The sequence below is a fragment of the Crinia signifera genome, chromosome 4, assembly GCF_055691185.1.
Source record: "Crinia signifera chromosome 4, ASM5569118v1, whole genome shotgun sequence".
In the NCBI taxonomy this organism is placed as follows: domain Eukaryota; kingdom Metazoa; phylum Chordata; class Amphibia; order Anura; family Myobatrachidae; genus Crinia; species Crinia signifera.
The window spans coordinates 212879733-212904269 of NC_139220.1; the positions used below are offsets into that span (position 1 = coordinate 212879733).

Below are 24537 nucleotides of genomic sequence, written 5' to 3' on the forward strand. Positions count from 1 at the left end.
GATGAGCCGTTACACATGATTGGGAACTAGTGTTATATATAAGGATTACACACACATGGGATGCAGACAGTCCATATGGGCGCCTGGTCACGCCTGCAGTTCTATATGAATGAAGTTGGAGAATGTCAGAGCAACACTGTTGTGTCCATGTCTATGTCATACTTCACTCAAGTATAGCCATATGTATAGGTATAGCCATGAGTCGTGCACTGTATTATCTCCTACAGAGATAGAAAATCAGTGGTGGCAGAGGACTGCAGTGACAGCTGTGTGTGGTGCCTGTAGCTAGCATTTCAGCTAATCCTCGTTAGTATAGTGGTAAGTATCCCCGCCTGTCACGCGGGAGACCGGGGTTCGATTCCCCGACGGGGAGGCAAGATTTTTTTTTTTTTCTTCAGCTCTCTTGATTTTAATTTTACTTTCGGAAGAATTGTAAACGGTCATTTAGGTATACAGATGTTTCACGGTACAGTATAAGGAATGTTTTACTTTGTGACTGGTATTTGTTATCTCTTCACGTAAAGTATGTTTTTCAGCTTTATCACTTCATGAAACTATGTGCATTTTATTGAACATACATTCTCAGTGCAGTTTCTGTATAGAGCATGCTGTGTTGAAACATATCGGCCGGTTAGCTCAGTTGGTTAGAGCGTGGTGCTAATAACGCCAAGGTCGCGGGTTCGATCCCCGTACGGGCCATTATATTTTCCCCTAGGGAAGAGATCGTTATCAATTTTATTATACATATTATTTATTTTATTTATTTAAATATAAACTGAAAATATTTCTTTTTTTAATTAAATGAAAGATTACTTATGTCATTTCTAAAAATTTTTATAATATTTGCATATTGCATATAAGAATGACTAAAAGCTAATGATGTTTTTTTATGAGGACACAAAAACGAATGGCCCGTACGGGGATCGAACCCGCGACCTTGGCGTTATTAGCACCACGCTCTAACCAACTGAGCTAACCGGCCAGTGTATGCCAGCCTTAGTATGCAGTATAAAACTGTGAACCATGTCAGTGTATAGAATGAAACTGAAGAAATCTTTCACATGAAGTCATGCAATATACACTATGATCTCATGTCATGCTGCCTATTTCCTAATACCATCAGATTATAGTTGCTGACTGCTAGTCTGCCCTCTGAGAGAGCTGCCATGTCAGCTCAACTGTGGGCGGTGCAGAAGGGTGGGTGGGATACAGTCACCAGGTCAACCCTATTTAGGTCGAAATGCATTGGGTTGACCACTAAAGGTCGACAGGGCTTAGGTTAGACTGTCCACACAAGCATTAAGTTGACAATGGGAATGTCGACAGTCAACAGGTCGACATGAGGGCTTGCTGCACTCACCACACTGCGGGTTTGTTGGCTCACTGTGCACATCACAGGTTCTATTCTCCCTATATGGGAGTCATGGTATCTGGACCCTAGGTCGACCATGTCTAGGTCGACAATCACTAGGTCGACCACCATTGGTGGACAGTGAGTAGTTCAACACCTATGAATGGTCGACCCTAAATCAGCATTAGGTCGACAATGAGGTGGTCGACAGTCAAACGGTCAACATTAATTTTTCACGACCTTGCCATTGTCGACCTAATGCTTGTGTCGACCTTCCAAACCTGTTTACCTTAGGCATTTCGACCTAAGCCATGTTGACCTTCAGTGGTCGACCCATTGGTGTCCCTCATGAAAACACTGGGCATTCTCCTGGGAACGTGGGCGGGCTGATTCCTACTGGGGGCAGATGGCTGATGTCACATGACGTCAGCATCCGCCCCCCTCTTCAGTGGACACTGAAGGAAATGACCATCAAATGATATCTCTGCCCTTCGGCTGCATGCAAGGGGATGTGTTCGCTCACATCCCCTCACATGGTATTAAGGGGATCTGGCGTGGGGGGGCGGACGTTCGGCCAGGCAGTGGGTGACGTTTAAGTGCTCGCTAAGCAGCGAACGACCCTTAAATGTGCACTTTGCGGGACAAAATAATCCGGATATAAGAACATTGGTGTATCGCAGCCCAAAAGGAATCCTAGTAAATTTACCCCTAAAACTAAATAACTCCACATTTTAAAACCTAAACTCGGACTGAATAAACCTCACCCATTATTCATCCCATGTCTTCCTTCACACAGCTGAGCTAAGTCACGCCTACTTTATTATTGGCCAAATATTTTTGTGGTCTGCAATTCTGGACTATCTGGTTGTACAGAAACTCCCCTGAGAGGCCAAGGTTTTTTTTTTCTGGGCTGTCGATATCGTTATATCAGGGGTGAAAGGGAAATGGGATGTCAATGTCGTGCCTCGGTTGCTTCCAAGGGCAGTGACAGAAGCAGCTTTAAACATGCCGGCGGCTCCTCAGAGCACAGCAGAGATCGATGGGGAGCAGCAGTCACTGAGCAGCGGGGATCGGGGGCACTCAGAAGAAGCCACGGCGGGATGACGGCAATGGTGGCAATGGCATGCACTGAGGAGGGAGAGGTGAACACTACAAAGTTCCGGGACATTGACAATGCGTTGGTGGGGAGGGGTGGCAGGTGCTGTGGGATTTCAGCACTGACAGACAGTCAGAGCGCCCCAGGTGAAGGGGGGGGGGGGGTGCGCTTTGGCTGCTCCACGGCGAGGGGCGATTTGGCTGACATTATAAAGCTAAACAGAATCTGCTGCGCTGTGTATTAAGTTGGCTGGGTCCCTGCAGTGACTTGGAAATAACTAGCGCTATCCGCCGGGTAGCGGTGCGGGAAGCACTTCTGATTTGAAAACACTGGCTGCACGCTGATTGGCTGAATCTCAGCCAATCAGCGTGCGGCCAGTGTTTTCAGACCCAGCAGTGTTTCCCGCGCCACTGCCCGCCGGATAGCGCTAGTTATTTCCAAGTCACTACAGGGACCCCGCCAACTTAATACACAGCGCAGCAGATTCTGTTGCACTTTACAATAGTAGACAGTGATAAAACAAACTGGGTAACAACAGACAGACTTGGAGGTAGGAGGGCCCTGCTGCAAGCTTACAAACATAGGGGGAAATTTATTAACAAAAAATCGTGGAAAAAAATCGTATTTTCATACGAAAATACGATTTTTTTTGGGGGGGGGGGCTTATTCGTATTTTTGGCATTTACTATGCAAAAATACGAATTTTCGTATTCGTATTGATGGGACATTCATATTTGTATTTAATAATATGAATGAATACACCATCTATAGAATACGGCAGAAATCACAATTCAAAAGAATGGTGGTTCCTGATTACTAAGCGGCCATATTGAAAATACGGCCGCTAATTAGCTGAAAACAGCCGCGGCCGCGAATGGCTGGGCAAATAAGGCAGGAAAATACACTTTATTTTCCTGTCGCATTTGCAGCCTTGAGTGTGGAGTCAATCTTGGCTCCACACTCAATGTCTTGACATATGGAGTCAATCTTGGCTGTGAAATACAGTAAGTGGCAAAGTCAAGAGCAGATAGTGAGGAGGTGAGAGTAGTTGGTGGTAGGCAGAGGAGGGAGTTAACACTGGGAAAGAGGCACATTTGTATCCCACCAATTAGTGGTATTTTTAAAGGTTTTATACATTTCTTTTTTGTTTTGCTCTTTATATTTTCATCTTTGAAATAGTTTTATTTTTATGATTGTACACACATTTTTCTGTTAATCAGGCACTTTTGAGGTTTCACATTGTCTATATAAATTCAAGCGCTTGATATACAAACCTTTTCTTAGTACTTCACCTTAAATAAAGCAGCTCAGATAACCTAGACTCTCTTTCTTCTATTACACATTGAGCATCGTTATGAGCTGCGGCTAAAGCTAATTTACGTGCCACAATGGTTAGTGTTACCCAATGCTAAAACTATTGTTTACTTCTGTAAAGGTTGTGGTATACCTGCGCACCAAGTGTTACTGTTGTGGACTAGCTGCAAAACACTAGAAGGTCTGACTGTGCCTTCCTGTTAAATGGTACATAGAAAAAGGATTTTTTTTTATTTTTTTTTGTGTTGAGCTTGGTCCCTATGCGTATTTAAATGGATCACAAAGTTATAGTTGGGTAATTTTACTTGGTGATAACGTATATATACAGTGCAAAGTAAGACCTCATGATGCCAAACAGATATACATTATGAAAAGAATGCAAAAAATAATAAAAAACAAAGAATAAAACAATCCAGAGTGATGCAGTAGCGAGTGCTAGTGTATGTTCATAAACAGTATCAGAATCTCCAAATTTGATCGACGGGCTTGTAGCCAGTCCTGTCAAACCTGGGAGATTAGTCTCCTGGTTAAGCTGGAGTGTGGGGGGTATGCTCGTCCTCCTTAATTCAGGGGGATGAGGTTTGCCTAGAGTAAGTGTCCCGCAGATCAGATGGTGGATGGTTGATTGCAATTTATTCGGGTACCCCTTTTAGACGTCAATATGGGTGTCTCGAGTTTTCGGGAGGGGGATTGGGAGGTGCAGTATAGGGGTGCCAGTACGTTGGGAATGTCCAGTATGGTGCGGTGCTGCACACGTGTGATACAATACAGTGTGCCGCAGCCGCAGTGATCTGGACTGGTTCCGGGTGTAAGAACAGCAAGTGGATGCACGTCGCCGTAGTCAGGTAGCTGACTTGTGCGCCGTGTCCTCCGTGCTGCCTGGGATCCCTCCTGCCTCACGTCACCAAGCCCCGCTTCCTACTTACCGATTCTCCACGATTGGTGCGTCTTCTGCTTCGCTCCCGCCGACGGCTTCTGACAGGTCATGCTGACTCTTCAATCTCTGCTGCCGGGGGATGGATGGTATGCAGCGCGGGGTGATCGTCCTAAAGTGCTTCTCAGGGTGTGTAATTCCTCAACGCGTTTCTGCTCATTAGAGCCTTCTTCAAGGAGGTTGTTTCCATCTGGTGCATTGTGAGTTTAAATGTCCCTCTTTAGCATTTCATTGGTCCGTGTGTCTGATTGTTCATTGGCTCAAATAGCTGTCAATCTTCATTAGTTACTTGATTTCAGATGTGTGTCTTCATTAGTTACTTGATTTCAGATGTGTCTTGTAGCTTGTTAATTTGTCAGTTTAAAAGGCTACATTTCTTGTGAATACAGTCTTGTTAGTGCAATACAGTCTGTAACACCTCTGTATTGTTATGGTGTTTCCAGCTATAGGCAGTAAAGCTGTTTAATTGGAATTACAGTGTCCAATTGGGGATTTTAAATGAGGTGCAGTAATTGGCAAGGTGTCTAGTTTTTACCTTTCCATTATTTTGATTTTATTTCTATTTTTTCCCAATGATGGCTTTTACCTCATTGTCCAGATTAAGTCCTCTAGGTGCAAATGTTTTTAGATCGTACATCCATTTTAATTCGGACTTATTGATCTTATGTACATAGTCTCCTCCTCTCCAGTTAGGCTGCACTAATTCTATCCCTATAAATCTCAGGGATTGTGGGTTGCTGTTGTGATGTGTTCGAAAGTGGTTAGATAGGTTATGGTCCTCATATCCTGGTTTGATATTTCTGATGTGCTCGTATATGCGGTCTTTCGACGGTCTCGTAGTACGGCCCACATATTGTTTATGGCATGCACATTCTAGGAGGTATATAACCCCCTTGCTGTTACATGTGATAGTCTGTTTAATTTTGTGGACCTCGTGTTTAGTTTGAGATTTGAAGGTGGGGATTGATTTCGTTGATTTCTGTTTCTGATTTTTACATCCTACACAGTGTCCGCAGTGATAAAAACCTTTACCCCTTGGGTTTCCGTCTATTGTGGTTTGAATTTTTGATCTTGGTGGAATGTGGTTACTGGTTAGTTTTTGTTTTAGGTCTGGGGCTTTTCTGAATGTTAATTTGGGTCTTGGGGGTATGTGGTCGGCTAGGACCTCATCCTCTAATAGTAGCGGCCAGTGTTTATTTAGAATTTTTCGTAATTGGATTGATTGGTTTGAATACTGTGTTATAAAGTGTATTTCTTGCATCATTGTGTCTTTATTTTTATTTTTGTACTTGAGTAGGTCGCATTGGTCTGTTTGTTTTATCTGTTGGAATGCTGTGTCGATAGTTGTATCACTATATTGTTTATCCTTAAACTGTTTGGTCAATTGGGCCCCTTGTTCTAGGTAATCTGACATTTTTTAGCAATTACGTCTTAGTCGGGTAAACTGGCTTTTTGGTACTGAGTTCAGCCAGCTTGGGTGGTGCCAGCTTGTTGATAAAATATAGCTATTAACATCCACCTCTTTTTTGTAAGTTTTTGTGTGTATTTGATGGTCCTCTATGTGGATGCATAGGTCTAAAAAATTGACTGTTTCTTTACTGTAGTTTGTGGTAAATGCTAGATTATTGTCATTAATGTTCAACTGTAATATGAAGGTTATGAGTGATGTCTCATCTCCCCTCCAGATGAAAAACAGGTAACATTGTTTACTTCTGCTAAAGTTAGTGTCACCTGCTGCTATGGCTAGTGTCATCAGGGCCGCCGAGAGGCAGGGGGGGCGTATACATTTTACCTGGGCCCGGGCCTGCCAGGGGGGCCCGGGTCCCGACACAAAAAAAAAAAAAAAAAAGTTTTTTTTTAAAGGGGGCGTGGCCACGGGCCCGCGATTAGGCCACACCCCCGAATTTGCCTAAGCCCGGTCAGCGATGGCTCTCCTGCTCCTGCTCCTGCTCCAAGTTCCTGGTTCAAAAGGTAATGCCGCCCGCAATGCATGGCTATGGACAGGGGGAACAGACAAAAAGTGCGTGTGTGTGTGTGTGTGTAACAGGCTGTGTATGTATGTATATATGTGTGTGTAACAGGCTATGTGTGTGTGTGTGTGTGTAACAGGCTGTGTGTGTGTGTGTGTGTAACAGGCTGTGTGTGTGTGTGTGTGTGTAACAGGCTGTGTGTGTGTGTGTGTGTGTGTGTGTGTGTAACAGGCTTTGTATATATGTATATATATGTGTGTTTGTGTGTGTAACAGGGTATGTGTGTGTGTGTAACAGGCTTTGTATATATGTCTGTGTGTGTAACAGGCTGTGTATGTATGTATATATGTGTGTGTAACAGGCTATGTGTGTGTGTGTGTGTGTGTGTAACAGGCTATGTATGTATGTCTATATGTGTGTGTGTAACAGGCTATGTGTGTGTGTGTGTAACAGGCTTTGTATATATATATATATGTGTGTGTAACAGGCTGTGTGTGTGTGTGTAACAGGCTATGTATGTATGTCTATATGTGTGTGTGTAACAGGCTATGTGTGTGTGTGTGTGTGTGTGTGTGTGTGTAACAGGCTTTGTATATATGTGTGTGTAACAGGCTATGTGTGTGTGTGTGTGTGTGTGTGTAACAGGCTTTGTATGTATGTATATATGTGTGTAACAGGCTATGTATGTATATGTGTGTGTAACAGGCTATGTATGTATATGTGTGTGTGTGTGTGTGTGTGTGTAACAGGCTATGTATGTATATGTGTGTGTGACAGGCTATGTACTGTATGTGTGAAGGAACAGGCTATGTGTGTGTGTTACAGGCTATGGCCCTCATTCAGGTTGGTTCGCTCCCCCGCACGTTCACACAGGGGAGCGATGTTGTGCATGTGCAGCCACTTTGTGTGAGCGGGGCGGCAAACCGATCATTTGCCGCCCCGATCGCATGCAGCAGTGTGGACGGAAGCGTGGGGTGGTGGATATGGGTTGCGCCGATGGGAACTCCCATGACGTGGGTGCCGGGGGAGGGCAGCTGATGTCACCGGATGTCAGCTGCCCACCCTCTTCTGGTACAGGAGCGCCACAGATCTAAGACAGCAGAGACTGACTTAGATCTGCGAGCGCTTGAGAAATGATTTGATGGTCGGCGACCGCACTGCCCTGCACACAAGCTGCAAATCGATGATTATGTAAAACATCCGTTCGCATGCGTGAAATCTGAGGTATTTAGATAACCCGCAAAGCTGCAAATTTTGCAGCTTTGTGGTCAATCAGAATGACCTCCAATGTGTGTGAAGGGAACAGGCTACATGGGGCCCATTTATGACGGATCATATATGGAATGCGATCTGGGTGGGACCATACTGCCCAGGATCACATGAGATTAATGAGGTTTAATGGACACAATCCCCCCTCTCCCTCCAGGTGCACATACCGCTGGCCATCACAATGCAGCTGCTCTTGGCGCCGGATCTGTAGCTTTGGGGGACACAGCAGATCCCGGCAGCTCAGCTCGGCGATACTGCAAGTAGTGGCATCTGCTGCTTCTTGCCAGCAGGTTGAGAGAACTGTTGCCACTTTCCCTGCTGCGTGTGTGAGCTTGGGATCCTTATACTCCAGAGGCGGCGCTTCAAATGGGGATGATCGTGCCAGCCACAGATCTTGGAGAGAGGAGCCGTGGGCTGGCCACCCCTGCTGTATGGCATAGGGGTCTGGGCAGCGCAGGGGGGCAGAGGGTCCCTGTGACGGATGGGCAGACAGCAGTGGGGTCCTTGCGGAGGATGTGAGCTATTTCCTAGTTCCCATCCTCCGCAGGGACCCTGCCGCTATCTGCCCATCCGTAACCACGACCCCTTACTCCCATGGGCGCAACCCATATCCACCACCCCACGCTTCTGTGCACACTGCTGCATACGAACGGGGCGGCAAGTAATCGATTCGAATTTTGGCTCATTCTGTGTAGCATAATGTGTAAGGGGCAAGTATAAGGGGTCTACTATTGTGTTGCATAAAGGGTATGTGGTGTGGTACACACCCCTATATCCTTTAATGGCCACACCTCTTTTCTGTTGCTCGCCACTCCAGGGGGGCCCCGTGACGCTGTTGTACCGGGGCCCAGGATTTCTCTTGGCAGCCCTGAGTGTCATGAGGAGTGGACTCCTATTAAAATTCTATTCCAGGGCCAAAATGTAATAAGCTGCGTGATGCAGGTTGTTTGGGGATTCCTGTGAGTGAGCACGCAAGCAGCAATTGTTTAGAAGGCAAAACTAACCTGGTTTTGCAGTGTAAATGATTGTCACTTTAAAATAGTAATGAGCGGGCGGATTCCCTAAATCAGAGCTGCCCCGAACATACCGAATCCAAGTAGGGATCCGAGTGACGTTCGGATGTTCCCGCCAGCTTCGTATCCCAGAGTGCGAGCAAAAGGGCATCACCTGGTGTCGGATTGTCGCGAGATCCAGGCTCTTCATATATTGCGCCTCCCGCCCCGCCATCTTCATTCCAGTCTTGGGACAGGCTGGGATAGGACGTGTCTCCGCTCTGCTCCTTTCCTCTGCTGGTGCATAGCTACTGCCATTTGCCGTATATAATTCTAGTCCACTGGTGCCTAGTGTCTACCTACAGCAGTATATGTATATAATTCCATATGTATATAATTCCAGTCTGCTGGTGCCTGCCTACTGCCTAGTGCCTACCCAGGGCTGGCAACAGAAATCTTGGGGCTCTGTACAGGTGGGGGGAGGGGGGCGCTCCGGGGCTCACCCGCTGTGTTGCTCTATGTGGGAGGGTAGTGCCGTGTGTCGCTCCACGGGGGGTGGGTAGGTGATACAGCAGCCCGAGTCGCTCCAGGGGGTTGGGGGGGGGGAGTTGTGGCCGCAACCAGCACCTCTCACCTCCATGCAGGGGGGACCATCTCCAAACTGCCGCCCTCCAGTGGCCGGCGCCCTAGGCAAATGCATAAAGATTCCTAGTGGTGGTGCCGGCCCTGGGCCCCAGTGGTGTAATTATAAATTTTGCTCCCCCACAGCCAAAAAGTCTGTGGTGCCCAACCCCCCCCCCCCCCCAGGCTCCTCTCCAGCGTGTTTCCCCAGCATGTGATGTGATGACATCACACGTATAACGGAGAAGCTGAAGCAGGATAGAGGAAGAGAGACCAGCAGACACTGCTGCTTCCCTTGGCTCCGGCGCATCCCAGGCCGCCCTATCAAGCCCATCCGCCCACCCATCCTGTACACAGTAGCCAATAGCCGGCATTGTGTATAGTCAATTAAATCAGTGGAAGGATTGGTACTTGTTTCCTAGAACGGCCACAACGATTTAGATCGTTGTGGTCGTAAGATAAAAAATCGGATCGATCGCATCGCATGCGATTTGGTCGCATGCGATGCGACCGATCCGACCGACCGATTTTTCACCCGATTTTTTTTTTTTTTCACCTGATTATTTTCAATTGCCCCCCCAAATGTTACTAAGTGGGCTAGACCCCACGATAGACGTCAACCCGAAGCGTGGCGAGCGCAGCGAGCCCGCGAGGGGCGGCGGTGCGCGTCCTCCGACCTTTTCATTCCCCTACTATCCACTAGGGCGTGGAGTGAGAATAGAATAGTGTGGCGAGCGCAGCGAGCCACCGAGCCCGAAGCGTGGCGAGCGCAGCGAGCCCCGCGAGGGGACGCGTATAACTTCACAGGTATACGCGTCCCCTCGCGGGGCTCGCTGCGCTCGCCACGCTTCGGGCTCGGTGGCTCGCTGCGCTCGCCACACTATTCTATTCTCACTCCACGCCCTAGTGGATAGTAGGGGAATGAAAAGGTCGGAGGACGCGCACCGCCGCCCCTCGCGGGCTCGCTGCGCTCGCCACGCTTCGGGTTGACGTCTATCGTGGGGTCATGGCGGGCACATAAAAAATGTGAAATGGGTCATATTGGCCCATTTCACCTTTTTTAACATTTTTCCCTATGTGAGATGGACTTAATCAAGTCCATCTCATCTTGTGCCATTATAATGGCACAAGACCGACAAGATCCTCCCGATTTCAATGTTAAAAGATTTTTTAACATTGAAGTCTATGGAAAAATCGGGTCAATCGGTCGGTCGCATCGCGGCCGATTTTAATTGGTCGCGACCGACCGATTGACCCGATTTCTGTCAATCAAAGGGAAAAAAATGTAAAAAATCGGCCACATCGTGAGGATCGTGTCCCTTAATTAAGAGCCACGATCCGTCACGATTGTGGCCGTTCTAGGAAACAAGTACCGAAGGATTTGTCATCTCTGCCATGGCCGCACCCATGCTGTGGCTGGCTCGTTTCCTGTGCTCAACCAGTGGGCAGTGGCAGGCAGCAGCATGTAAGTGTGTCGAGCGGGTGCCAGTGCCCACATAGACACCACTGCGGCTTGCTCCCCCAAGCGGCAGCTGGGGCTGCCTTACAGTAGTAACGCCACTGCTGGGCCCCCCCCCTAATCCCAAATTCACACAACCCTCTTCTTCATGAGCCTCCTTTAACCTTTTGCTGCTCCAGATCCTGCTGCTCTCTCGTTCTCAGTCCAGCTGGCCTGGCTCCTGGCCAGGGGCGGATCCAGGATAAAATGACAGGGGGGGCACCATGATAAAAGAGGGTTTAGGTGGGGGAGGGTTGGTGTTAGTGGTGCCAGTGTACATGCTAAGAGAGCGGCAGAGAGAGGGTGGGAATGGGATTAAAAATAGGCGCTGGCATTTAAAGTACGCAGGCCCACCATGGCGACAAAAGCGAAGGATGTAGTTGTAGGCGCGCTCCGGAAAAGGGGTGTGGCCACTCAACAGAGGTGTGTCCTTGAGTGTAGTCTACAACACCATATACAACTTCTACACATTATGCAACAAAATACTAGACTCCTTTATACTTCCCCCTTACACATGATGCCAAATGGAATGCAACTAAATTCACATAATTCCACATGGATTGAGCCAAAATTCAAATAATGCCACATGGATTGTGTCAAAATTCACATAATGCCACACAGATTGAGCCAAAATTTACATAATAACACACGGATTTAGCCAAAATTCACATAATGCCAAATGGATTGAGCCAAAATTCACATAATGCCACATGGATTGTGTCAAAATTCACATAATGCCACATGGATTGAGCCAAAATTCACATAATGCCACACGGATTGAGCCAAAATTCACATAATGCCACATGGATTGAGCCAAAATTGACATAATGCCACACAGATTGAGCCAAAATTCACATAATGCCACACAGATTGAGCCAAAATTCACATAATGCCACACGGATTAAGCCAAAATTTACATAATGCCAAATGGATTGAGCCAAAATTCACATAATGCAACATGGATTGAGTCAAAATTCACATACTGCCACACGAATTGAGCCAAAATTCACATAATGCCACATGGATTGAGCCAAAATTCACATAATGCCACATGGATTGAGCCAAAATTCACATAATGCCACACGGATTGAGACAAAATTCACATAATACCACACGGATTGAGACAAAATTCACATAATGCCACATATATTGAGCAAAAATTCACATAATGCCACACGGATTGAGCCAGAATTCACATAATGCCACACAGATTAAGCCAAAATTCACAATACGCTTCATAAACAGGGACATTGTCCACCAAAGGCACGCATTAAACATTTACACCATAATGTCCATTACACATTAAGTTACACGCCATTATGTCCATTATGTATTATGCCAAACACCATAATGCCTATTAAAAATTATGCTACATAAATGCTGCTTATCTACATGCTCATTGCCAAGGGTTCCATGCTCCTTGCCAGAGGTTTCATGCTTGTTGCCATGTGGGATTACATGTTCATTGCCAAGGGGGAATACATGCTCGTGGTAAATGGGGGACAGCCGCCGCCAGGCAGAAGTGATAGCCACTGACAGTGGCAGAGCCTGGCTGTATTCAAAGCACTGCAGGTCCCGGCTATTTGAAATAATACCCCTTTCACACCAGAAAATGCATTCCCAGTTTGGCCCCTTTTACACCAGCCTAGTCCCTGCATTTTCTGGTGTGAGGGGGAGAGAAAACCCCCCCTCCCTCCCCCCCCCCCCCCCCCCCCCTTTAACCAGTTATCTAATTTTACTGGCTATATCTTCGGAAGCAACTGACCCATTTTCATGAGTATCATATTGAAGAACTTTTGAGTGGGCTTTGAATGATTTTGGCCCAGTGAAACTGGAACGTTTGGTTCCAGAGTAATCTGCCCTCAAAGAACATGAACAGCCATGAAATTACATTTCAAAAATAAAAAAATCGGTTTACACGCAATATCTCTGGAACCGATTGACCGATATGGACCAGCCTGGTATCATTTTGAAGGCCCAGCGATTTGGAATTGAATGAAATCAACCATAAGCTTCTGTGATGCCAGGGCTAAAACTGGCAGCCGTCGGAACCGGGTGGGGGTCGGAATTGACGGGTCCCATATTATCCTATGGTGAAAAAACGTTACAGCTTTGCCAGGCGATATCTCCGGCTCCCGGGGTGCTAGAGACACGGGGCTGGGCTCGTTGGAAAGCCCTGGTCCTCAGCTACAAAATGAAATGACAGGGGGGGCACGTTCCCGGGTGCCCTTCCCCTGAATCCGCCACTGCTCCTGGCTGCTGCTTCCTGCTGGCTCCCAGCTGCTGCTGGCCTGTTACTTTCACTAAAGAACACCGAGCATTATGAGCAGGCAGGACAGGTTGTTCGCAGAGCATGGAACAGACGATCTGTGAAGTAAAAGTACAAGAGACAGAGGCCACAGTGCCAGCGGCGGGTACAGTTGTGCGCCTGTGGCCCCAGGCAGTGCACATGCACAGTGTAGATGGCTCTAAGCACCGAGCGGCAGGGCACACACAGTAGACGGCAGTGGCACACAGTAAGTCAGACAGGCTCAGTCACACACAGATGGTGCAGACTAGACAGCTGGGTTGGAGGGTCACTGACAGGCCAGCTAGTACAGGCGGCGGTTGTATGGTATGGAAGCTCTAGGGCCCTTCTGATTGCTGGGGCCCATCACACTTGTCCCCCTTAATCCCCCCTATCGCCGGCCCTGATCCTACTAGCACCTACTGCTGTATATAATTCCATGCCGCTGGTGCCTACCTACTGCTGCATATAATTCCTGTCTGCTGGTGTCTGCCTATTACCTACCAGTACCTACTGCTGTATATATAATAAATAATTCCAGTCCGCTGGTGCCTACCTACTGCTGTTTATAATTCCAGCCTGCTGGTGCCCTGCCTACCTGTACCTACTGCATTATATAATTCCAGTGGTGCCTACCAGTAAATACTGCCTTATATATAATTCCAGTCCACTAGTGCCCGGCCTACCGGTACCTACTGCAGTATATCATTCCAGTACACTGGTGCCTACCTACTGCTGTATATAATTCCATTCCGCTTGTGCCTACCCACTGCCATAAGGTTGGGATCATTTGGTCGACAAGCATTAGGTCGACACCGTTAGTTTGACATGGAGAAAGGTCGACATAGTTCTAGGTTGACATGGGTCAAGGTCGACATGGGCCTAGGTCGACATGGGCCTAGGTCGACAGGTCAATAGGTCGACACAAGCAATATGTTGACATGGTCTAGGTCAGGGGTAGGCAAGTAATTTTGATGGAGTCCGGAAGTTTGAAATGATTTTGGTCGAGGTCCAAAAAATGCTGCCAATACTGGGACAATGCTGCCAATACGGGCACAATGCTGCCAATACATGCACAATGCTGCCAATACATGCACAATGCTGCCAATACGGGCACAATGCTGCCAATACGGGCACAATGCTGCCAATACGGGCACAATGCTGGCAATACGGGCACAATGCTGGCAATACGGGGACAATGCTGGCAATACAAGGACAATGCTGCCAATATGGGCACAATGCTGGCAATACAGTGACAATGAAGGCACATTCTGCTCACCTTTTTAAAAATGCAAACTCTGCATACTGTACTTTAAAAGTGGACGGGCAGGCAGCAACCCACAGATGCACTTAAAAGTGCCTCCCGGCTCCGCTGCCTGCACCTCTATCCAGCAGTGGATGGGGATCGCTGGGACAGCCCTTGCTCGACAGCCCCTGCTCAGGTGTGGAGTGCGGCACTGGCGTCAGCTCCTTCACTCGGCGAACGGGCGGTAGGGGGGGGGAGGGCTTGGCGCGCGCGGCGTCTCTCCCTGATCACGCTGGGCGCGTCTTCAGCCCCCGCCCATGTGATAGCACGCTCGCTCGTCAGGGGAAGGAGACGTCATGTCAGTCTCACTTCCCCTGGCATTTTTTACACAATAATAAATGTTGTGCGGTAACTGTGCGGTAACTGTGCGGTCCGGTGATCTGGCTTCTGCGGTCCAGAGATGGACCGCGGTCCGCCAGTTGCCGGTCCCTGGTCTAGGTAGACAGTCAAAAGGTCAACACAGTCGACATGGAAGAAGTTTCCAGTGCATAGCATCCCCTCGCTTCGCTTGCAAAGCTTCGGTCACTTTTTTATTCTCCCACCATGCCCTAGTGGATGGTAGGGCCTGAAATACTGCCTGTCGGCACATTTTAGCTAAAAAAACAGTGCAAAAACCCCATGTTGACCTTTTGACTGTCGACCTAGACCCTGTTGACCTAATGACCTTTCGATCTAAACCCATGTCGACCTAGACCCATGTCGATCTTGACCCATGTTGACCTAGAACCATGTCCACCTATCCCCATGTCGACCTAATGTGTGACCCAATGCTTGTCGACCAACTTGCTGTAGACCAGTACCTACTGCCATATATAATTCCAGTCCGCTGGTGCCCTGCCTACTGCCATTATAATTCCAGTCCTCTGGTGCCTACCAGTACTACCTATTGCAATATATAATTCCAGTCTGCTGGTGCCTATCTTTTGCCGTATCTAATTCAAGTCCGCTGGTGCCTACTAGTACCTACTGTCGTATATAATTCCAGTCCACTGGTGCCTACCTACTGCAGTATATAATTCCAGTCCGCTGGTGCCTACCTACTGCCGTATATAATTCCAGTCTACTGGTGCCCTGCCTACCAGTACCTACTGCAGTATATAATTTCAGTCAGCTGGTGCCTACCTATTGCAATATATAATTCCAGTCTGCTGGTGCCTATCTACTGCCGTATCTAATTCAAGTCCGCTGTTGCCTACTAGTACCTACTGCCGTATATAATTCCAGTCCGCTGGTGCCTACCTACTGCCGTATATACTTCCAGTCCACTGGTGCCCTGCCTACCAGTACCTACTGCAGTATATAATTCCAGTCAGCTGGTGCCTACCTACTGCCGTATATACTTCCAGTCCACTGGTGCCCTGCCTACCAGTACTTACTGCTGTATATAATTCAAGTCTGCTGGTGCCTACCTGTTGCAATATATAATTCCAGTCCGCTGGTGCCTATCTACTGCCGTATCTAATTCAAGTCCGCTGGTGCCTACCAGTACCTACTGCCATATGAAATTCCAGTCCACTGGTGCCTACCTACTGCAGTATATAATTCCAATCCGCTGGTGCCTATCTACTGCCGTATATAATTCCAGTACGCTGGTGCCTACCTGTACCTACTGCCATATATATTTTCGGTCCGCTGGTGCCTACCTACTGCCGCATATAATTCCAGTCCACTGGTGCCTACCTACTGCTGTATATAATTGCAGTCTGCTGGTGCCCTGCCTACCAGTACCTACTGCCGTATATAATTCCAGTCTGCTGGTGCCTAACTACTGCCGTATAGAATTCCAGTCCGCTGGTACCCTGCATACCAGTACCTAGTACCATAAATAATTGCAGTCCAGTGGTGCTGTCCTGTGCTGTAATATATTATAGAACTCCACAAAAATATTGTCATTGTCATGCCTGTGCAGAAGACCAATAAATCAACCTCTTCAGTCTGGAATAATTTGTATCCAAATGTGGACAACAATTGTATTGCCATATGTAGTTATGTAAAGCTGCAATATGCAGGGGTAAGGATGTTGGCCACCTAGGGACATCCTCCCTTATATGTAACCTGAAGAGCATTCATACTGTAATTCAATGTTTAGTTCAGAAACTGTAGCTAGGACCGTAAGAAGTCCAGTGACACCTAAATCCCTTGGCCCTGTTGTATCCAAGCACCTCAAAACCACACCAGCAACTCCCTCCTTTTCAATTTCCTCAATCCGGATCAGAAGTAGTCCTGCAGGCGATGTCACCGGCATGATTGACTCCTCCTCTCCTATTCAGGATTCCTCTGGAGGATCCGACAGTGTTATGCCTACTGCTGCTGCGGCTGTTGTTGGAAGATGTCGGAACACCACTACTACTTTCACTAAGCAATTGACAGTCCAACAGTCTTTTGCAATGAAGATGAAGTACGACAGCAGTCATCCTATGGCAAAGTGGATAACTGAGGCCTTGACAGCAATTTTGGTGTGAGATGTGCGTCCGGTATCCACCATTAGTGGAGAAGGATTTAAACAATTGATGGAGGTATTGTGTCCCCGGTACCAAATCCCATCCGAATTCCACTTCAATAGGCATGCAATATCAAGAAATGTACAGAGACATCAGAAAAAGTGTCTTCAGTGTACGAAAAAATAAGGTTGTATCCACTGTCCACTTAACCATGGACATGTGAACAAGTGGAACAGGGCAGACTAAAGTCTATATGACTGTGACAGCCCACTGGGTACATGGATCAACTTACACAGCAACAGCAGCAGCATCACCAGTAGCAGCATCTTGAAAGCTCCAGCTCGTTCCAAGGCAGGCTACATTATGTATTATGTTTCAGTAAGAGCAACACCGGCAAGAACCTTTTAGAGAAATTGAATGAAATCATGACCAAATGACTTACCCCCACTTAGACTCTCCCGGGGATTTGTTATATCAGACTATGCCATGAATATTGTGAAGGTATTAAGTCTGGGTGACATCCAGGACATCACATGTTTTGCTCACACAATAAATTTGGTGGTGCAGAATTTCTTAAAAAACAACAGGGTTGTGCGAAAAATTGCGGGCCACTTTCGCCATTCAGCGACTGTGTGCTGAAGACTGGAGCACCAGCAAAAACTCTTGAACCTGCCCCGCCATCAGCTGAAGCAAGAGATTGTAGCATGGTGGAACTCAACCCTCTATATGCTTCAGAGGATGGAGGAGCAGCAAAAGGCCATTCAAGCCTATACATCCAGCTATGAGATAGGCAAAGGAGGGAGTATGCACCTGACTCAAGCGCAATGGAGAATGATTTCCATATTGTGCAAGGTTCTCTAGCCCTTCGAACTAGCCTAAAAACAATATTGTGAGGTGTTCGGAATAGACTGGAAATGCATGGAAATTAATGTTATTGAAGTTAATAATAGCGTAGGAGCAAAAAAAAAACATTTTTATATTGTTTTCCCAAAAATTCCGGACTCAAAACCCAAAACCCGGAAGGGTGGTTTTGGCAAAACACATCCAGACTCAAAACCCGAAGAAGATCTTGACCCAAAACTCCAAAAAATGGCTGGTGCACATCACTACTATAAAAATAAGTGTACACTCTCAGGAAATACCAATCAGCCTGATATTTTTGCCCCTGATGTATTTCCTGGGAAAACTTAATGATTTAAATTATATAATTCTACACCAACTACAGAAAGCTATCTGCAGATTATGCCTAACATCCAAAACAATTTGTGTACAATTGCAATTGGATGGCAGACAAAAAACACTTGCATACCTCCTAACTATCCCAATTTTTGCAGGACAGTCCCACTATTTGAAACTGTCCCGCATCCTGCCAGCGGCCAGCAGTGTATATTGAGATGGATAGAGGGGCTGGGGGCACAGCCAGCAGCTGACACAGTTCTGAACATGCCCCCACACGTTCTGAATCTGCAGTTAACCACAGGGTGTGATGGCATTGCATATCGTCATTACTTTTTAGATTGTGTGGTAGGAATTCAGTAGTTTTGTGAAATTTCATGTCTAAATAGCCTTAATAGGACATGTGAAACCATAAGGTTTTTTGTGTATGGAATTTCTTTGCTTATTTTAAAGTTCATTTATTTATGCTATTCATTTTACGAGCATATACATTTTCAACAACTTTTCCAGCACACTGACAATCACTGTTATAGAGATTACAATTAAGTGGTGTATAAGTGTCCATACATCAGCAGTCACAGTTAATTGTTTCTCAATACCTGTGATTTTTTTTTCTCTCCAGATAATTTTTTCCCCCAGTCTGATTTGCCCACACATTACAAATTTATCTCAGTGATTGGCAGATTTTTGCCATCATAAGATTGTATCTTTACATTTTGAAAGTGCCAATACATAACCTAATTCAATTATCATTTACCTAGTCACTTGGAAAAGATTTAAATAATGGGCAGTACTACTACTGCCTGCTGCCCCCATTCTACTCTTGAAAAAACAATGTATGGGGTTCACTACACAAAGGATCACCAGCAGTGGGCTCTTGGATCGAGCCCAGGTTCTTTAAATACAACAGAAAAAAGTGAAAGTATCCACAATATTTTTAGCACCGGGCTCCACTAGCCAGGGACTTAATACCAAAGCCAGGGGACACACTTGGCTTGGCCCATGGCCATAGCATTTATCAACCCTGCTAGTAAAGCCAGGCTGGGTTTTATTGTGAAGACGGGATCCCCCCTCTCTAGGGTACACCAGGTCTGGGTTGCAGTCCAGGGATATTTTTCACATCCCTGGATGGCGAATGCATTTTTGATAGCTTCCCTCCAAAGCCATAACCAGCACTGGGCTCTTGGAGCTGGCCCTGATTCTAAAAATACAGAGGGAAAAAGTGCCCCCATATTTTAGAACCTACACCAGGCTCCTCTAGCCATGGAGGTAATGCCACAGCCAGGGGACACTTTGATGGGTTCCATGGCAAAAACATTAAATAGAGCCCCCTCCCCTCTCAAGGCATGTGCTAAAGCCCAATGCTATCCCCTGCACCCCTGAGCATTGGGTACGGGGTTGATAGCTTGCACTACTCCCCAAACTATAACCAGCACCGAACTCTTGGAGCTGGCCCTGATTCTAAAGATATGGGGAGAGAAAATGAGTAGGAGTCCCTAATATTTTTAGAACCAACACCAGCCAGGGGTCACACTTGATGAGTCCCATGGCCAAAGCATTTACCCTAGTAAGCTCAGGCCTGGGGTTCTTGGGGAAGTAGGGGCCCCTTTGGGTTGACTGAAAGGCAATGTTTAGGCCAACAGTCAATAGGGTGGCAACATATTGTCATAAAGCATGGTCGATGTGCTCACATGTTCAATACGAGCAATAGATTGACATGGCTATGGTCGACACATGAAAATGTTGACATAAGTCTATGGGGTATTTTTTCATTTAAAAAAAAAAAAAACTTGTCATACTTTACTATCCACGTTGACTCCAATATGAAACGGTATAGTGACCCAAAGCTCATCCCGCCATTTGAGAGGACAAGTACACTAATTGGGGGCCCACATGCTAAGGCGTTGACACAAAAAACATATAAAACCCATATACAACTTTTCATGTATCGACCTGTTCTTTGTCTACCTTTTGCTTGTGTTGAAATTTTTCCAGTGTCGACCTTGTGCATGATGACCTAGATGCTATACTACACCCAGTTGTGTTCCATTCCATTATGATTTATGTATTTTACACTATTTAATATTTGATGCAAATATTGAATTGCAAATTGCAGATAATATTTAATAACGTTACAGTTACCACTGAGAATTATGTAATTCACAATATTCTGTTAACTACTTTGAAATAATTAATCCCACATGGATTCATTTGTGACATGAACAAGAATATAAGGCCCTGAAATTGGAAATATTTTTCAAATCCATACAAATACTGTGTATTTTAAGAACAAACTCTCATTTATGTGATTAAAGTAAGTACAATTTTATATATAGAAATATGATTACAGGTTATAATTTAGTGGTCAATGAATATACTCTCAGTGATTGTTATGGTAATTTATCTAAACCAAGCGATGATAGGTCATAATTCCTGTAGTCACCAGGTCATGGTGTGATTATGTCCCTCCTGGAGAGGGTCATGTTGGGAGGTATGGTATCCATATAACTAGATGTCTTCCTGGAACGTCCTCCTCACAACAAGCACCTTCTATAAAGGAACTACTTACACTCTCTACAATTAACAGGTAAACTGCACAAGTGGTAGTAATACTCTCATGCTGAATTAGACATTGTATACATTATCTAGGCACTGTCCTAACTAGTCATTTTATAAACTGACTAGGCATTTCACTATAGAGTATATAAACTAGTAACAAACTGAGACATAAATAATTTGAATTGTAATCATTGCAGATAAGTAATATAATTCAGGGATAAACACAAGCATATATTTTAGTAGATTTATTGTAATCTACTAAACTACTACTGCATTGACTAAACATTCACCTAATTTACAAATATTTAGCGTCTGTTAGGAAGTTTAGTTAGTATGTATCATGTGTCTCATTTTGCCATCTTGCAATTTGTCATTGCATTGCATTTAACATGTTGTTATTCCATGCTAATGCCTAATATAGAACTTGGCCAGTAAAACAACAAAGTCCATCCTGACCTGGCGGGCTCTGGTGAATTCCTTTACTGATTGGCTGACTCTGTCAGGTGCTTCTTGGTATATTTAATACTCATGTGTTATATCCATTGCACTCTATGTCATATCCATCTTGCTAAATGTCATATCCATCTTTCTATATGTTATATTTAGAAAGCATTTAGCCATATGTCACATCCAGAAAGCTCCCTTCTAGAAATTATTATTATAAACGGCACTCTGTGTTGCAGTATTCGTGTTGTCGTACACGTGGAATTTGAACTACTGTATAACTAATAATCTCAATATTTGTATTGGGAGTTATTTCTCTTACTCAACATAAATGTCAAAAATCAGGACTTTTTTCATGAAATCGCACCCTTTTTAAGACTGCCAAATAAAACCCAGTCAACTACATGACTTCATCAATGGTCTGACGGTGATCTTCTAGAATGACTTGACAAATTTTTGGCACATTTTCATCAGTTTCATCATTGAAGTCCAGAATGAGGATGATTGTCAACTGACATTTTACCTCATTTTAAATGAGAGAACCATTTGTAAACGTGTGTTTCATTCAAGGCAGCATCTTTATAAGCAGTTTTTAACATAACAATCATCTACGCTACAAAAAGGAAACAAAACTTCACAATAGCAAGTTGCTGGTGTGAATCAGTCATCACAAAGATATGTAAAAGATTGTATAAGTGGTCAAACGTTAATTTTGCCCAGAACATTGGCAGGAATACTGACTCAGAAGGGTTCCGCTAACATTCACCTTACATCGGAAGCCCATACTACAAGTTCCTCATCCTCGCAATACCTGTTACTTCCGGTACCCTTTTGTACGTACTTATGTATGTACATACATACATACAAACCTAAAAACATACATACATACATGGGGGCATACTTATCACAATCCACATTTGTAAAGCAGATGTGATATGTTTTTGCATAAATTTGAAAAAATGAATATAAAATTTTTTACACCAATTTATTAATGTTCTCTTGCTATAGCATAACACTATCTCACTGCTGTTTTCTGCATTAGGTCCCCATGTGCGGCCACTGACAGGTACATATGTCACTAGGTAGGTGATGCCGAAGGAGCTAGGGGCTACGTCTCAAGAAAATGTTAAAGGCAAGTAGCACATCTGCTGCTATAGTATAAGATAAGGGAAAGTATTCAATGTGGCCTGTGAGGGGTGTCTGCGGCAAGGGTGGCTTGTTTTCGGCAAGGATTGCTGAGAACAAGCCATCTTTGCTGTTTGAACCCCACGCCAGCCTCTCACCATTTCAAAATTCTGGGGGACTCCTCCCCCGTCAGGCAAGGTTCACCGCTAATGCAGTGAGCCCACTGCATTTAGCCGCGAGCCTCCCTGGTTTTTAAGGCCGCACTCGACATTTCCACCTCGCTGGAAAAACCCAGCAAGGTGTAAACGGCAAGTGCATGTGGGTCAGTTGAATACGGCGAGCTATCGGCAAGCTATCGGCACTGCTTGCCATCAATGCTCGCCGAAGCTCAATGAATATACCCCAATGCCATCATCGTTATTCTAATAAGACCAAGCTACAGAATGCAGCATTTTATGGTGCTTGGTAAATCTAACAGCTTTGTAGCTCCCAAAGAAAGCTAGGAGGACTGTGGCTGCTGCCATTCTGAAGATACCTAATATTTGTTGGTATCCCCCCCAAAAATTTTGGTAATATATGATTTGGAATAATTTTTCAGTTCATAACCTACATTAGTTTGTGCAAACGGGATCATACCTGAAATTAGATTATGATTTCTACATCTAATAAAATTACTCTTGCGTATGAGGGTCAGAGTAATGCTAAAAATCCTATTCAAACTTGTAACTTTTTCTTTTTGTGTTGCAGGCATTTTCATGGTGTTTCAATGGAATATGACATCTCAATGGCAATTTCAGAAGGCAACAATCGGACCGTGGTTAATGAGTTTATTCTCATTGGCTTCTCTAACAGACCAGAACTACATATATTTTTATGTTCTGTGTTTTTATTCATTTATCTACTGTCTCTTTTGGGAAATACTGGTATAATATTTATTGTGTATAACCATACCCAGTTCCATACTCCCATGTACTTCTTCATAAGTAACCTTTCCTTTATTGACCTTTCATATTCTTCAGACATTGACCTGAAGATGCTAGCCGGGCTGCTATTTGATTGTAGATCTATTTCATACATTGGCTGTGCTATACAGCTTTTCTTGTTCTGCGCTCTTGGAAGTACTGAGTGCCTCCTTTTTGCTGTTATGGCTTATGACCGTTATGTTGCTATCTGTAATCCATTAAACTATAACCTGGTAATGCAGAAAAAGGTCTGCCTGGGACTAATGTCCGGGGCTTATTCAGCCGGTGTCCTGCATTCTGTAATCGAGACTTGTTTAACCTTTCGTCTTTCCTTTTGTGCATCTAACGTCCTCTACCATTTTGTTTGTGACTTTCCTCCATTATTAAGTATCTCCTGCACAGACACTACTGTTAATGAAATTGTTCTGTTCATCTTCTCATCTTCTGTCACCATTCCTTCTATTGTAGTGATTTTTATGTCATATGTCTTAATTTCCATAGCCATTCAACGGATAACTGCTATGGAGGGAAGACAGAAAGCTTTTTCTACCTGTGCCTCTCATATCACAGCGGTTACATTATTTTACTGCACAGTGCTATATGCATATGTCAGTCCAAAATCTTCATCTTTGAGAGACAATGTCAATTTGGCCACCATTTTCTATACAGTGGTGCTGCCCATGTTAAATCCAATGATTTATAGTTTGAGAAATAAAGACATTAAAACGGCTATAAGTGCGGTATTCTACAGACAGTGCTGCCGCATGGGCTGGACCTAAAAATGTTGAGGGACCTATTATGAGAAGAAGAAAGGCAGTGAGTAGTGATGTGTAGGAATGGCCAGTGCCTTTTGGGTGTGGCCATTGTCATGTGGGTGTGGCCAGTACCATGTGGGTATGTACACCCCTTAATAATAAAAATATAGAAGTTTCCTCATTTAGCAAGGAAAATAGAAACACAATTTAATACTAATGATTTAAGATTGATCATGTAGCCAGCATCATTATTATGCTATCATGAGGAAGCAGGGCCAAAACTAGGATTACTGACTCCCAGAGCAAGGCTGTAACTTGGTGCCCCCCCATCTAAAAGAAAAAATTAATGGCATGTGGCTCACTGGTAGATTTAACCCATCCACTGTAGTCCTGAGTCACAGCAGGTGATTTGGGAGAGCTTGCAGTGCAGCTCGGAC

General features: G+C 45.2%; 1 protein-coding gene and 3 non-coding genes across 4 annotated transcripts; 3 read left to right on the top strand and 1 right to left on the bottom strand.

The window, feature by feature from the left end:
- The first annotated feature begins 301 nt into the window (after positions 1–301).
- On the top strand, positions 302–373 carry TRNAD-GUC (transfer RNA aspartic acid (anticodon GUC)). Its single transcript has one exon. It is a non-coding gene; the product is annotated as a tRNA-Asp (tRNA).
- Positions 374–625: 252 nt separating this feature from the next.
- Positions 626–699, top strand: TRNAI-AAU (transfer RNA isoleucine (anticodon AAU)). The gene has a single exon. It is a non-coding gene; the product is annotated as a tRNA-Ile (tRNA).
- Positions 700–908: 209 nt separating this feature from the next.
- TRNAI-AAU (transfer RNA isoleucine (anticodon AAU)) lies at positions 909–982 on the bottom strand. The gene has a single exon. It is a non-coding gene; the product is annotated as a tRNA-Ile (tRNA).
- Positions 983–16881: 15899 nt separating this feature from the next.
- On the top strand, positions 16882–24124 carry LOC146073024 (olfactory receptor 5AR1-like). Its single transcript, XM_083180198.1, has 2 exons — positions 16882–17036; positions 23131–24124. Exons 1-2 carry the CDS (start codon positions 16882–16884, stop codon positions 24122–24124), a joined length of 1149 nt encoding a protein of 382 aa, XP_083036324.1.
- The last annotated feature ends 413 nt before the right edge of the window (positions 24125–24537 follow it).